At 45.8% G+C, this 14,546-nt stretch overlaps 1 protein-coding gene and 19 non-coding genes across 20 annotated transcripts; all 20 read left to right on the top strand.

The window, feature by feature from the left end:
* The first annotated feature begins 574 nt into the window (after positions 1-574).
* Positions 575-646, top strand: trnap-ugg (transfer RNA proline (anticodon UGG)). Its single transcript has one exon. It is a non-coding gene; the product is annotated as a tRNA-Pro (tRNA).
* A 90-nt stretch (positions 647-736) lies between these two features.
* trnai-aau (transfer RNA isoleucine (anticodon AAU)) lies at positions 737-809 on the top strand. Its single transcript has one exon. It is a non-coding gene; the product is annotated as a tRNA-Ile (tRNA).
* Positions 810-890: 81 nt separating this feature from the next.
* Positions 891-963, top strand: trnaf-gaa (transfer RNA phenylalanine (anticodon GAA)). The gene has a single exon. It is a non-coding gene; the product is annotated as a tRNA-Phe (tRNA).
* A 115-nt stretch (positions 964-1,078) lies between these two features.
* On the top strand, positions 1,079-1,150 carry trnaq-cug (transfer RNA glutamine (anticodon CUG)). Its single transcript has one exon. It is a non-coding gene; the product is annotated as a tRNA-Gln (tRNA).
* Positions 1,151-2,022: 872 nt separating this feature from the next.
* Positions 2,023-2,094, top strand: trnap-agg (transfer RNA proline (anticodon AGG)). The gene has a single exon. It is a non-coding gene; the product is annotated as a tRNA-Pro (tRNA).
* A 1,311-nt stretch (positions 2,095-3,405) lies between these two features.
* trnap-ugg (transfer RNA proline (anticodon UGG)) lies at positions 3,406-3,477 on the top strand. Its single transcript has one exon. It is a non-coding gene; the product is annotated as a tRNA-Pro (tRNA).
* A 90-nt stretch (positions 3,478-3,567) lies between these two features.
* Positions 3,568-3,641, top strand: trnai-aau (transfer RNA isoleucine (anticodon AAU)). Its single transcript has one exon. It is a non-coding gene; the product is annotated as a tRNA-Ile (tRNA).
* Positions 3,642-3,722: 81 nt separating this feature from the next.
* On the top strand, positions 3,723-3,795 carry trnaf-gaa (transfer RNA phenylalanine (anticodon GAA)). Its single transcript has one exon. It is a non-coding gene; the product is annotated as a tRNA-Phe (tRNA).
* A 115-nt stretch (positions 3,796-3,910) lies between these two features.
* On the top strand, positions 3,911-3,982 carry trnaq-cug (transfer RNA glutamine (anticodon CUG)). The gene has a single exon. It is a non-coding gene; the product is annotated as a tRNA-Gln (tRNA).
* An 872-nt stretch (positions 3,983-4,854) lies between these two features.
* On the top strand, positions 4,855-4,926 carry trnap-agg (transfer RNA proline (anticodon AGG)). Its single transcript has one exon. It is a non-coding gene; the product is annotated as a tRNA-Pro (tRNA).
* A 1,488-nt stretch (positions 4,927-6,414) lies between these two features.
* On the top strand, positions 6,415-6,488 carry trnai-aau (transfer RNA isoleucine (anticodon AAU)). Its single transcript has one exon. It is a non-coding gene; the product is annotated as a tRNA-Ile (tRNA).
* An 81-nt stretch (positions 6,489-6,569) lies between these two features.
* trnaf-gaa (transfer RNA phenylalanine (anticodon GAA)) lies at positions 6,570-6,642 on the top strand. The gene has a single exon. It is a non-coding gene; the product is annotated as a tRNA-Phe (tRNA).
* Positions 6,643-6,757: 115 nt separating this feature from the next.
* Positions 6,758-6,829, top strand: trnaq-cug (transfer RNA glutamine (anticodon CUG)). Its single transcript has one exon. It is a non-coding gene; the product is annotated as a tRNA-Gln (tRNA).
* An 893-nt stretch (positions 6,830-7,722) lies between these two features.
* trnap-agg (transfer RNA proline (anticodon AGG)) lies at positions 7,723-7,794 on the top strand. Its single transcript has one exon. It is a non-coding gene; the product is annotated as a tRNA-Pro (tRNA).
* Positions 7,795-9,119: 1,325 nt separating this feature from the next.
* Positions 9,120-9,191, top strand: trnap-ugg (transfer RNA proline (anticodon UGG)). Its single transcript has one exon. It is a non-coding gene; the product is annotated as a tRNA-Pro (tRNA).
* A 90-nt stretch (positions 9,192-9,281) lies between these two features.
* On the top strand, positions 9,282-9,355 carry trnai-aau (transfer RNA isoleucine (anticodon AAU)). Its single transcript has one exon. It is a non-coding gene; the product is annotated as a tRNA-Ile (tRNA).
* An 81-nt stretch (positions 9,356-9,436) lies between these two features.
* Positions 9,437-9,509, top strand: trnaf-gaa (transfer RNA phenylalanine (anticodon GAA)). Its single transcript has one exon. It is a non-coding gene; the product is annotated as a tRNA-Phe (tRNA).
* Positions 9,510-9,624: 115 nt separating this feature from the next.
* Positions 9,625-9,696, top strand: trnaq-cug (transfer RNA glutamine (anticodon CUG)). Its single transcript has one exon. It is a non-coding gene; the product is annotated as a tRNA-Gln (tRNA).
* An 872-nt stretch (positions 9,697-10,568) lies between these two features.
* Positions 10,569-10,640, top strand: trnap-agg (transfer RNA proline (anticodon AGG)). Its single transcript has one exon. It is a non-coding gene; the product is annotated as a tRNA-Pro (tRNA).
* Positions 10,641-12,608: 1,968 nt separating this feature from the next.
* Positions 12,609-14,102, top strand: LOC135780039 (SCAN domain-containing protein 3-like). Its single transcript, XM_065290992.1, has one exon. The coding sequence runs from the start codon at positions 12,609-12,611 to the stop codon at positions 14,100-14,102; it is 1,494 nt and encodes a 497-aa protein (XP_065147064.1).
* Positions 14,103-14,546: the final 444 nt, after the last annotated feature.

Raw genomic sequence — 14,546 nt, 5'->3', positions numbered from 1 at the left:
TTTGACATCTCCAATTCACCTAACCTGCATTTCTGGCGTTGCCAATAACCAGTTCTCGCCATGAATATACCCATAGATGCTGAAATGGCGTTAAGAATAAATTAACATGTTTAACTATTCCAGTTTTTCCAAACAAAACAAATATTAATGCTGTACAATACAGACCTTGTCACAGTACTTTGTTTCCATCTATGCTGCAGCAGTTTTGCAAAAAGGGCTTTTTCTGTGCAGAAATGACTGTGAGCCTGGGAACAAATCATTGATAGGATTGGGTGATGAGTGTTTGGCTCAGAGCCTGTAAGTCATAACAAAGGTGTTCAGCTGGGTACAGGTCTGGGATTTATGCAGACCAGTCAAGTTCTTTCACACCATTTCAAATTTCAAGCAATTAACATGTACTTATATCGATAAGTGCTTATTTTGACACCAGCCCAACACTAGGGCAGGTTGGCTCATTGTGGCTAATCAGAGTAGCAGGACCCAACAGGCCCATCCCCAGGAACTGCCTGAGGACATGGTGACTATGTTGTGGTCACATGTTTCACAGCGGCATAGCAACGAGGTAGTACGCCTTGGCTCGTTGGTCTAGGGGTATGATTCTCGCTTTGGGTGCGAGAGGTCCCGGGTTCAAATCCCGGACGAGCCCGTCTCTCGCTTTGCTTCTTGTTGCTGCTACACTATGAAACATTCATGTCAGTCTTGTCAGAGACATGCGCGGGTCCACATGTAAACGCGTGGCCGGTTAGCTCAGTTGGTTAGAGTGTGGTGCTAATAACGCCAAGGTCGCGGGTTCGATCCCGTACGGGCCAAGTGTTTTATTCTACCTCCTCTGGCTGACCGCTTTAATGGTGTGATTTCTCATGGACATTTCTGCCACATTAGCCGTACGGGCCGGAATAGCTCAGTTGGGAGAGCGTTAGACTGAAGATCTAAAGGTCCCTGGTTCGATCCCGGGTTTCGGCAATCAGGGGCAATTCGTAAGGTTTTGTTTAGCCGACTCACTGCGGCTTACCTGACAGACCCTGTCCGAGTGTCCTTTTCTCCGTGACCCAGGGAGTCAGGTGCAAACGCAAACCGTGGTTCCATGGTGTAATGGTTAGCTCTCTGGACTCTGAATCCAGCGATCCGAGTTCAAATCTCGGTGGGACCTATTGGATGTTTTGTGGTTTCCCAGCAGAACCGTGTCCAAGGGAACAGTGTTTGTTACCCCGGGAACAGTGTTTGTTACCCCCAAAACAATCGCCCGCCCTTTAAGCCTTTCTACCAGAGCACTCAGGCTGTAGACGAAAAAGGAGTTAATTCAAGCAACATTGAGCACTGTTTTCTGTTCACCCTGACGGTGGGCCAACAAGACACAATGTGCCAAATTTCAGCAACCACAAGCACATTACAAGGAAGCAAATTAAACATGTACGAAACCTTAGGATAAATGAAAAATCCATCGACGTTTTGGCTAAAGAAAACACACAGCTCATGTGTACAGGCCAAAGGAAACACACAGCTCACATGTACAATCTGATAATGAAATGCAATAAAAATACCTTACCAGAAATGACAGGAAGACAAATGAACATAGAAAGAAAGTGATTCCAATTTTTAATAGCAACAAAACGCTCTTGGAATGTAAAGCTCCATGTTGCTTTGTGAAGTAACATCCTTATAGAAGACGTTCATGTGTGTGCTCAGGTGCCATACTGAGGACCGACACTGGGACCTGTTGGCTTTTTGAGGCAAAATGTAAAATCTGGAGCCAAAGTGAAGCCCTTTTCTGCAAGTGTGAACCGCAGAAGCACCCACAGAGAGGGCACGCCGCGGGTCTGTAACATCAGAGAATTTAGCAACAAGTGTCAACCACGTGGAGAATGTGGGCATCGATCCCGCTACCTCTCGCATGCTAAGCGAGCGCTCTACCATTTGAGCTAATTCCCCTTACGCCTAACGCGTGACTGCTTTGGCTTTTTGGAAGCTGGCTGCTACGTGCTGGAAAAATGTTTCCCAGGGGGCCGGTGGGGTTGCCCGATTGGCTCGTTGGTCTAGGGGTATGATTATCGCTTAGGGTGCGAGAGGTCCCGGGTTCAAATCCCGGACGAGCCCACCTCTAAACTCGTCTCTCGGAGCTTTAACGCACAACACCATTGTGTATGGCAGTCCGGGCAGTAGAGGGACGTCAGAGGCGCCTCTGCCTTTGGGATTTCCATGTAGATACCGTGTCCGAGGCGTTCTGGTGTAGAATCACCTAGACGATCCCTTTCTGCCAGAGGGCTTGCTGTTTTAACAAACGATGAGTTAATTTCAAGCAACACAATTGACTCAATATGAAAAATGAACCAGGCTATTCGTCCTACTCCCTCCTGGCCAGGAAAGGCAAAGCATCCTGTCTACTGGGCCTGGGTAGGTACCCTGATGTGCCTGAAGCTATGAGAGTTAAATATAGAACCAGGCTAGTGATGCATGGTGTCCAATTTAGTTTACGGATGATTCATCAGAATTTTCTCCCAATCTAAAATCAACACTTGGAAAATGTGATAAAGACATGGCTTCTTAGATGTTACTTGACGTTACAACGTACACTAAGTATTGGGATGCCCCTTCTAATAAAGATGTTTGGGGCAACACAGTGGCCATCCCAAACAGAGCACTGTTGTCTCACAGCAAGAAGGTCTCCTGTTCAAGCCCTGGCTGGGTCAGGAGGCCATTCTGTGTGGAGTTTACATGTTCCCCTTGAGTCAACGTGGAATTACTCTGGGCACTGCGTTATTGGGTTTCCTTCCACAGTACAAAAACTATACACACCTTGATCTATACACAGACACATACCGAGGGAAGGGCAATTTGACATCTCCAATTCACCTAACCTGCATTTCTGGCGTTGCCAATAACCAGTTCTCGCCATGAATATACCCATAGATGCTGAAATGGCGTTAAGAATAAATTAACATGTTTAACTATTCCAGTTTTTCCAAACAAAACAAATATTAATGCTGTACAATACAGACCTTGTCACAGTACTTTGTTTCCATCTATGCTGCAGCAGTTTTGCAAAAAGGGCTTTTTCTGTGCAGAAATGACTGTGAGCCTGGGAACAAATCATTGATAGGATTGGGTGATGAGTGTTTGGCTCAGAGCCTGTAAGTCATAACAAAGGTGTTCAGCTGGGTACAGGTCTGGGATTTATGCAGACCAGTCAAGTTCTTTCACACCATTTCAAATTTCAAGCAATTAACATGTACTTATATCGATAAGTGCTTATTTTGACACCAGCCCAACACTAGGGCAGGTTGGCTCATTGTGGCTAATCAGAGTAGCAGGACCCAACAGGCCCATCCCCAGGAACTGCCTGAGGACATGGTGACTATGTTGTGGTCACATGTTTCACAGCGGCATAGCAACGAGGTAGTACGCCTTGGCTCGTTGGTCTAGGGGTATGATTCTCGCTTTGGGTGCGAGAGGTCCCGGGTTCAAATCCAGGACGAGCCTGTCTCTCGCTTTGCTTCTTGTTGCTGCTACACTATGAAACATTCATGTCAGTCTTGTCAGAGACATGCGCAGGTCCACATGTAAACGCGTGGCCGGTTAGCTCAGTTGGTTAGAGCGTGGTGCTAATAACGCCAAGGTCGCGGGTTCGATCCCCGTACGGGCCAAGTGTTTTATTCTACCTCCTCTGGCTGACCGCTTTAATGGTGTGATTTCTCATGGACATTTCTGCCACATAAGCCGTTCGGGCCGAAATAGCTCAGTTGGGAGAGCGTTAGACTGAAGATCTAAAGGTCCCTGGTTCGATCCCGGGTTTCGGCAATCAGGGGCAATTCTTAAGGTTTTGTTTAGCCGACTCACTGCGGCTTACCTGACAGACCCTGTCCGAGTGTCCTTTTCTCCGTGACCCAGGGAGTCAGGTGCAAACGCAAACCGTGGTTCCATGGTGTAATGGTTAGCTCTCTGGACTCTGAATCCAGCGATCCGAGTTCAAATCTCGGTGGGACCTATTGGATGTTTTGTGGTTTCCCAGCAGAACCGTGTCCAAGGGAACAGTGTTTGTTACCCCGGGAACAGTGTTTGTTACCCCCAAAACAATCCCCCGCCCTTTAAGCCTTTCTACCAGAGCACTCAGGCTGTAGACGAAAAAGGAGTTAATTCAAGCAACATTGAGCACTGTTTTCTGTTCACCCTGACGGTGGGCCAACAAGACACAATGTGCCAAATTTCAGCAACCACAAGCACATTACAAGGAAACAAATTAAACATGTACGAAACCTTAGGATAAATGAAAAATCCATCGACGTTTTGGCTAAAGAAAATACACAGCTCATGTGTACAGGCCAAAGGAAACACACAGCTCACATGTACAATCTGATAATGAAATGCAATAAAAATACCTTACCAGAAATGACAGGAAGACAAATGAACATAGAAAGAAAGTGATTCCAATTTTTAATGGCAACAAAACGCTCTTGGAATGTAAAGCTCCATGTTGCTTTGTGAAGTAACATCCTTATAGAAGACGTTCATGTGTGTGCTCAGGTGCCATACTGAGGACCGACACTGGGACCTGTTGGCTTTTTGAGGCAAAATGTAAAATCTGGAGCCAAAGTGAAGCCCTTTTCTGCAAGTGTGAACCGCAGAAGCACCCACAGAGAGGGCACGCCGCGGGTCTGTAACATCAGAGAATTTAGCAACAAGTGTCAACCACGTGGAGAATGTGGGCATCGATCCCGCTACCTCTCGCATGCTAAGCGAGCGCTCTACCATTTGAGCTAATTCCCCTTACGCCTAACGCGTGACTGCTTTGGCTTTTTGGAAGCTGGCTGCTACGTGCTGGAAAAATGTTTCCCAGGGGGCCGGTGGGGTTGCCCGATTGGCTCGTTGGTCTAGGGGTATGATTCTCGCTTAGGGTGCGAGAGGTCCCGGGTTCAAATCCCGGACGAGCCCACCTCTAAACTCGTCTCTCGGAGCTTTAACGCACAACACCATTGTGTATGGCAGTCCGGGCAGTAGAGGAATGTCAACGAGGGACGTCAGAGGCGCCTCTGCCTTTGGGATTTCCATGTAGATACCGTTTCCGAGGCGGTCTAGGTGTAGAATCACCTAGATGATCCCTTTCTGCCAGAGGGCTTGCTGTTTTAATAGAACGATGAGTTAATTTCAAGCAACACAATTGACTCAACATGAAAAATGAACCAGGCTATTCGTCCTACTCCCTCCTGGCCAGGAAAGGCAAAGCATCCTGTCTACTGGGCCTGGGTAGGTACCCTGATGTGCCTGAAGCTATGAGAGTTAAATATAGAACCAGGCTAGTGATGCATGGTGTCCAATTTAGTTTACGGATGATTCATCAGAATTTTCTCCCAATCTAAAATCAACACTTGGAAAATGTGATAAAGACATGGCTTCTTAGATGTTACTTGACGTTACAACGTACACTAAGTATTGGGATGCCCCTTCTAATAAAGATGTTTGGGGCAACACAGTGGCCATCCCAAACAGAGCACTGTTGTCTCACAGCAAGAAGGTCTCCTGTTCAAGCCCTGGCTGGGTCAGGAGGCCATTCTGTGTGGAGTTTACATGTTCCCCTTGAGTCAACGTGGAATTACTCTGGGCACTGCGTTATTGGGTTTCCTTCCACAGTACAAAAACTATACACACCTTGATCTATACACAGACACATACCGAGGGAAGGGCAATTTGACATCTCCAATTCACCTAACCTGCATTTCTGGCGTTGCCAATAACCAGTTCTCGCCATGAATATACCCATAGATGCTGAAATGGCGTTAAGAATAAATTAACATGTTTAACTATTCCAGTTTTTCCAAACAAAACAAATATTAATGCTGTACAATACAGACCTTGTCACAGTACTTTGTTTCCATCTATGCTGCAGCAGTTTTGCAAAAAGGGCTTTTTCTGTGCAGAAATGACTGTGAGCCTGGGAACAAATCATTGATAGGATTGGGTGATGAGTGTTTGGCTCAGAGCCTGTAAGTCATAACAAAGGTGTTCAGCTGGGTACAGGTCTGGGATTTATGCAGACCAGTCAAGTTCTTTCACACCATTTCAAATTTCAAGCAATTAACATGTACTTATATCGATAAGTGCTTATTTTGACACCAGCCCAACACTAGGGCAGGTTGGCTCATTGTGGCTAATCAGAGTAGCAGGACCCAACAGGCCCATCCCCAGGAACTGCCTGAGGACATGGTGACTATGTTGTGGTCACATGTTTCACAGCGGCATAGCAACGAGGTAGTACGCCTTGGCTCGTTGGTCTAGGGGTATGATTCTCGCTTTGGGTGCGAGAAGTCCCGGGTTCAAATCCAGGACGAGCCCGTCTCTCGCTTTGCTTCTTGTTGCTGCTACACTATGAAACATTCATGTCAGTCTTGTGAGAGACATGCGCAGGTCCACATGTAAACGCGTGGCCGGTTAGCTCAGTTGGTTAGAGCGTGGTGCTAATAACGCCAAGGTCGCGGGTTCGATCCCCGTACGGGCCAAGTGTTTTATTCTACCTCCTCTGGCTGACCGCTTTAATGGTGTGATTTCTCATGGACATTTCTGCCACATAAGCGGTTCGGGCCGAAATAGCTCAGTTGGGAGAGCGTTAGACTGAAGATCTAAAGGTCCCTGGTTCGATCCCGGGTTTCGGCAATCAGGGGCAATTCTTAAGGTTTTGTTTAGCCGACTCACTGCGGCTTACCTGACAGACCCTGTCCGAGTGTCCTTTTCTCCGTGACCCAGGGAGTCAGGTGCTAACACAAACCGTGGTTCCATGGTGTAATGGTTAGCTCTCTGGACTCTGAATCCAGCGATCCGAGTTCAAATCTCGGTGGGACCTATTGGATGTTTTGTGGTTTCCCAGCAGAACCGTGTCCAAGGGAACAGTGTTTGTTACCCCGGGAACAGTGTTTGTTACCCCGGGAACAGTGTTTGTTACCCCCAAAACAATCCCCCGCCCTTTAAGCCTTTCTACCAGAGCACTCAGGCTGTAGACGAAAAAGGAGTTAATTCAAGCAACATTGAGCACTGTTTTCTGTTCACCCTGACGGTGGGCCAACAAGACACAATGTGCCAAATTTCAGCAACCACAAGCACATTACAAGGAAACAAATTAAACATGTACGAAACCTTAGGATAAATGAAAAATCCATCGACGTTTTGGCTAAAGAAAACACACAGCTCATGTGTACAGGCCAAAGGAAACACACAGCTCACATGTACAATCTGATAATGAAATGCAATAAAAATACCTTACCAGAAATGACAGGAGGACAAATGAACATAGAAAGAAAGTGATTCCAATTTTTAATGGCAACAAAACGCTCTTGGAATGTAAAGCTCCATGTTGCTTTGTGAAGTAACATCCTTATAGAAGACGTTCATGTGTGTGCTCAGGTGCCATACTGAGGACCGACACTGGGACCTGTTGGCTTTTTGAGGCAAAATGTAAAATCTGGAGCCAAAGTGAAGCCCTTTTCTGCAAGTGTGAACCGCAGAAGCACCCACAGAGAGGGCACGCCGCGGGTCTGTAACATCAGAGAATTTAGCAACAAGTGTCAACCACGTGGAGAATGTGGGCATCGATCCCGCTACCTCTCGCATGCTAAGCGAGCGCTCTACCATTTGAGCTAATTCCCCTTACGCCTAACGCGTGACTGCTTTGGCTTTTTGGAAGCTGGCTGCTACGTGCTGGAAAAATGTTTCCCAAGGGGCCGGTGGGGTTGCCCGATTGGCTCGTTGGTCTAGGGGTATGATTCTCGCTTAGGGTGCGAGAGGTCCCGCGTTCAAATCCCGGACGAGCCCACCTCTAAACTCGTCTCTTGGAGCTTTAATGCACAACACCATTGTGTATGGCAGTCCGGGCAGTAGAGGAATGTCAACGAGGGACGTCAGAGGCGCCTCTGCCTTTGGGATTTCCATGTAGATACCGTGTCCGAGGCGGTCTGGGTGTAGAATCACCTAGACGATCGCTTTCTGCCAGAGGGCTTGCTGTTTTAACAAACGATGAGTTAATTTCAAGCAACACAATTGACTCAACATGAAAAATGAACCAGGCTATTCGTCCTACTCCCTCCTGGCCAGGAAAGGCAAAGCATCCTGTCTACTGGGCCTGGGTAGGTACCCTGATGTGCCTGAAGCTATGAGAGTTAAATATAGAACCAGGCTAGTGATGCATGGTGTCCAATTTAGTTTACGGATGATTCATCAGAATTTTCTCCCAATCTAAAATCAACACTTGGAAAATGTGATAAAGACATGGCTTCTTAGATGTTACTTGACGTTACAACGTACACTAAGTATTGGGATGCCCCTTCTAATAAAGATGTTTGGGGCAACACAGTGGCCATCCCAAACAGAGCACTGTTGTCTCACAGCAAGAAGGTCTCCTGTTCAAGCCCTGGCTGGGTCAGGAGGCCATTCTGTGTGGAGTTTACATGTTCCCCTTGAGTCAACGTGGAATTACTCTGGGCACTGCGTTATTGGGTTTCCTTCCACAGTACAAAAACTATACACACCTTGATCTATACACAGACACATACCGAGGGAAGGGCAATTTGACATCTCCAATTCACCTAACCTGCATTTCTGGCGTTGCCAATAACCAGTTCTCGCCATGAATATACCCATAGATGCTGAAATGGCGTTAAGAATAAATTAACATGTTTAACTATTCCAGTTTTTCCAAACAAAACAAATATTAATGCTGTACAATACAGACCTTGTCACAGTACTTTGTTTCCATCTATGCTGCAGCAGTTTTGCAAAAAGGGCTTTTTCTGTGCAGAAATGACTGTGAGCCTGGGAACAAATCATTGATAGGATTGGGTGATGAGTGTTTGGCTCAGAGCCTGTAAGTCATAACAAAGGTGTTCAGCTGGGTACAGGTCTGGGATTTATGCAGACCAGTCAAGTTCTTTCACACCATTTCAAATTTCAAGCAATTAACATGTACTTATATCGATAAGTGCTTATTTTGACACCAGCCCAACACTAGGGCAGGTTGGCTCATTGTGGCTAATCAGAGTAGCAGGACCCAACAGGCCCATCCCCAGGAACTGCCTGAGGACATGGTGACTATGTTGTGGTCACATGTTTCGCAGCGGTATAGCAACTAGGTAGTACGCCTTGGCTCGTTGGTCTAGGGGTATGATTCTCGCTTTGGGTGCGAGAGGTCCCGGGTTCAAATCCCGGACGAGCCCGTCTCTTGCTTTGCTTCTTGTTGCTGCTACACTATAAAACATTCCTGTCAGTCTTGTCAGAGACATGCGCAGGTCCACATGTAGACGCGATGCCGGTTAGCTCAGTTGGTTAGAGCGTGGTGCTAATAACGCCAAGGTCGCGGGTTCGATCCCCGTACAGGCCAAGTGTTTTATTCTACCTCCTCTGGCTGACCGGTTTAATGGTGTGATTTCTCGTGGACATTTCTGCCACATAAGCCGTTTGGGCCGAAATAGCTCAGTTGGGAGAGCGTTAGACTGAAGATCTAAAGGTCCCTGGTTCGATCCCGGGTTTCGGCAATCAGGGCCAATTCTTAAGGTTTTGTTTAGCCGACTCACTGCGGCTTACCTGACAGACCCTGTCCGAGTGTCCTTTTCTCCGTGACCCAGGGAGTCAGGTGCAAAAGCAAACCGTGGTTCCATGGTGTAATGGTTAGCACTCTGGACTCTGAATCCAGCGATCCGAGTTCAAATCTCGGTGGGACCTATTGGATGTTTTGTGGTTTCCCAGCAGAACCGTGTCCAAGGGAACAGTGTTTGTTACCCCGGGAACAGTGTTTGTTACCCCTAAAACAATCCCCCGCCCTTTAAGCCTTTCTACCAGAGCACTCAGGCTGTAGACGAAAAAGGAGTTAATTCAAGCAACATTGAGCACTGTTTTCTGTTCACCCTGACGGTGGGCCAACAAGACACAATGTGCCAAATTTCAGCAACCACAAGCACATTACAAGGAAGCAAATTAAACATGTACGAAACCTTAGGATAAATGAAAAATCCATCGACGTTTTGGCTAAAGAAAACACACAGCTCATGTGTACAGGCCAAAGGAAACACACAGCTCACATGTACAATCTGATAATGAAATGCAATAAAAATACCTTACCAGAAATGACAGGAAGACAAATGAACATAGAAAGAAAGTGATTCCAATTTTTAATGGCAACAAAACGCTCTTGGAATGTAAAGCTCCATGTTGCTTTGTGAAGTAACATCCTTATAGAAGACGTTCATGTGTGTGCTCAGGTGCCATACTGAGGACCGACACTGGGACCTGTTGGCTTTTTGAGGCAAAATGTAAAATCTGGAGCCAAAGTGAAGCCCTTTTCTGCAAGTGTGAACCGCAGAAGCACCCACAGAGAGGGCACGCCGCGGGTCTGTAACATCAGAGAATTTAGCAACAAGTGTCAACCACGTGTAGAATGTGGGCATCGATCCCGCTACCTCTCGCATGCTAAGCGAGCGCTCTACCATTTGAGCTAATTCCCCTTACGCCTAACGCGTGACTGCTTTGGCTTTTTGGAAGCTGGCTGCTACGTGCTGGAAAAATGTTTCCCAGGGGGCCGGTGGGGTTGCCCGATTGGCTCGTTGGTCTAGGGGTATGATTCTCGCTTAGGGTGCGAGAGGTCCCGGGTTCAAATCCCGGACGAGCCCACCTCTAAACTCGTCTCTCGGAGCTTTAACGCACAACACCATTGTGTATGGCAGTCCGGGCAGTAGAGGAATGTCAACGAGGGACGTCAGAGGCGCCTCTGCCTTTAGGATTTCCATGTAGATACCGTGTCCGAGGCAGTCTGGGTGTAGAATCACCTAGACGATCCCTTTCTGCCAGAGGGCTTGCTGTTTTAACAAACGATGAGTTAATTTCAAGCAACACAATTGACTCAACATGAAAAATGAACCAGGCTATTTGTCCTACTCCCTCCTGGCCAGGAAAGGCAAAGCATCCTGTCTACTGGGCCTGGGTAGGTACCCTGATGTGCCTGAAGCTATGAGAGTTAAATATAGAACCAGGCTAGTGATGCATGGTGTCCAATTTAGTTTACGGATGATTCATCAGAATTTTCTCCCAATCTAAAATCAACACTTGGAAAATGTGATAAAGACATGGCTTCTTAGATGTTACTTGACGTTACAACGTACACTAAGTATTGGGATGCCCCTTCTAATAAAGATGTTTGGGGCAACACAGTGGCCATCCCAAACAGAGCACTGTTGTCTCACAGCAAGAAGGTCTCCTGTTCAAGCCCTGGCTGGGTCAGGAGGCCATTCTGTGTGGAGTTTACATGTTCCCCTTGAGTCAACGTGGAATTACTCTGGGCACTGCGTTATTGGGTTTCCTTCCACAGTACAAAAACTATACACACCTTGATCTATACACAGACACATACCGAGGGAAGGGCAATTTGACATCTCCAATTCACCTAACCTGCATTTCTGGCGTTGCCAATAACCAGTTCTCGCCATGAATATACCCATAGATGCTGAAATGGCGTTAAGAATAAATTAACATGTTTAACTATTCCAGTTTTTCCAAACAAAACAAATATTAATGCTGTACAATACAGACCTTGTCACAGTACTTTGTTTCCATCTATGCTGCAGCAGTTTTGCAAAAAGGGCTTTTTCTGTGCAGAAATGACTGTGAGCCTGGGAACAAATCATTGATAGGATTGGGTGATGAGTGTTTGGCTCAGAGCCTGTAAGTCATAACAAAGGTGTTCAGCTGGGTACAGGTCTGGGATTTATGCAGACCAGTCAAGTTCTTTCACACCATTTCAAATTTCAAGCAATTAACATGTACTTATATCGATAAGTGCTTATTTTGACACCAGCCCAACACTAGGGCAGGTTGGCTCATTGTGGCTAATCAGAGTAGCAGGACCCAACAGGCCCATCCCCAGGAACTGCCTGAGGACATGGTGACTATGTTGTGGTCACATGTTTCACAGCGGCATAGCAACGAGGTAGTACGCCTTGGCTCGTTGGTCTAGGGCAGGGGTCCCCAACTGGCGGACCGGGGTCCAGGTCCGGACCCCAAGTCGCTTTTATCCGGACCTCTAAACATTTTTGTTAAAAAGTTTTGGAATAAAAATAAAAATTAATTTTTACCGAAAGTTATTTTTAAACAGGCGTGCGCGAGGGCAGCTATGTCTGTGTCAGGTCCTATGCAAGAGCCGGGGTCCAGAGAGAACATAAACTTTGGCTTGTACACACAATTACTATGAGATTCGTGAATGGATTATTATGGCTTTGTCAAAAATTAGAAAAGTAGACTCTGAAAACCGCATCTTTCGAGATGAGTGGACTGAAGCGTACGCGTTCATTTTGCCGTCATCGAGCTCTACGAGGCCCGTGTGTCTTATTTGTTCGGAGTCTGTTGCTGTTGTTAAAAGTGGAAACATCAAGCGGCATTTCGAGACAAGACACAAAACTTTAAATGAAAATTACCCGCCAGGATCACCCGCGAGGACGAGGAAAATTGGTGAACTAAAAGGACAGTATGAGCGTGCAACACGGGTGATAACACAGTCCCTTACCGCACATCAACGAGCATACGAGTGCTCACTTCGAGTACAGTGGATTTTGGGCAAGCATAAAAAGCCTTTTACTGACTCCGGAATGGTGAAAGAATGCATGGAGGCGTTGGCAGACACGCTGTTTGAGGGTAAAGAAGGACAGCAGCTTAAACAAAAGGTTCGTCAGATTCCTTTATCTTCCACAACAACAACAAGAAGAGCTGAGCTACTGTCAGAAGATGTGCAGTCTCAGCTTGACAGCGCCATCCAAAGTGCTCCGTGCATTGCGTTAGCTGCTGATGAATCAACTGACGTGAGTGACAACGCTCAGCTCTTGGTATATGTCCGATTCTATAATGAGGAGACTAAAACATTTGTAGAGGACATTTTAGGCGTCACAGCTTTAAAAACTCATACCAGGGGAGAGGACATATATTTGGCCATAAAGGAAATGCTGACACAGAGGAGAATCGATGTAAAAAATGTTGTCTCCATCACCACTGACGGAGCACCGTCTATGATGGGAAGGGAAAAGGGTGCAGTCAGTCGACTGAAAGAGGACAACCCAGAGCTCTTGTCATATCACTGCATTATCCACTTGTCTGTTCTCTGCTCCACACTTTCAGAGCACCACGCAGAAGTTATGAACACCATCACCAAACTAGTTAACTTTCTCAGGGCTTCATCAGCTCACCAGCATCGTCTGCTCAGGGAGTTTTTAGCAGAAGTAGATGCTCCTGCCAATGACCTACTCTTGCACTCCAATGTCAGATGGTTGAGTAAAGGAAAAGTGCTGGCGCGCTTTTGGAAGATAAGAAATGAAATTAAAGATTTCCTTGCACAACAAAAGAGTCACAAGGCTCAGGTTTTTTTGCAGTTTTTAGAAGAGGAAAGTAACATGGACACACTGGCGTTTCTGGTTGACATCACAGGGCATTTAAATGACCTCAATCTGAAGCTTCAAGGGAAAGACAATTCTGTGTGTGACTTGGTGGCTGCAGTCCAGTCGTTTCAGAGGAAACTGGACATTCTGAAAATGGATCTTGAGCAGGACTGTACACATTTTCCTTCAATGAAGGAGATACAGGACAGCAATATCACTGCTCATTCTGACTTTATCCAAAAGTTGATTGAAAACTTTAAAGCTCACTTTGATGGCTTTTCATTGGGAGATCAGCTGATGCTCTTTGTTAGGAGTCCATTTTTGGTTAAGAATGTTATTTCTTTCTCAAAGGAGGCAGTACATATGTACAAATGGGCTAATGCACAGGCCCTTCAAATGGAGCTATTAGATTTACAGGCTGATGTAGTGTTAAGAGAGCAATGTGAATCCTCTGACCCTGTCACATTTTGGCTGCAGACGGTGCCAAAGGCAAAGTTTCCTGTACTTCACAAAGTGGACGTGTACACATTAACAATGTTTGGCTCTACCTATTGCTGTGAGTCAGCCTTCTCTACGCTAAACATCATTAAGAATAAGTACCGCTCACAACTGACCAATGACCGTGTGCATGCATGTCTGAGAATTGCTTTGACTCCATTCCTACCCAGATTTAAGAGATTGGCTGCCAGTGCCAACGCAAATTTCTCACACTGAGCTAAGGTTACAAACTTGCCTGTTTACAAAAGTGTTTACTTTATTTTTTGTTGCACTAATAGAAGTATTGTTTAACCATTTTTTTATGTAATGCATTATGAGGTGCATTATTTGTTCCCTTTTTGCACTTTTGAAATACAATGTTTGCAAGTTTATGTGCAATAGCAGCTGTTCACAACACTGAATGTATTTTTATGAAGGTGGTTGGTTATGAAGGTAAATCATTTGCACCTAATATATTAAGATTGTGATTTTCAGTATTTATTTTTATGCTTCCTGTTGCTGTTATTGATGTTGAAAAGTTTGACAGTTGAATATTGGCACTAAAATGAAATAACATACTTGAATGAATTTCAACAAAATCAGTTGAATACATTTAAAGATAAAGATTTTATTATCAAAGGTTTTATTGTCAATTGACATGGTTACAATTTAATAAAAGGA

The sequence above is a fragment of the Paramisgurnus dabryanus genome, chromosome 19 (assembly GCF_030506205.2).
Source record: "Paramisgurnus dabryanus chromosome 19, PD_genome_1.1, whole genome shotgun sequence".
NCBI lineage: Eukaryota > Metazoa > Chordata > Actinopteri > Cypriniformes > Cobitidae > Paramisgurnus > Paramisgurnus dabryanus.
Note: the sequence above shows the minus strand (reverse complement) of the source record. Positions and strands in the feature narration are given on the sequence as shown.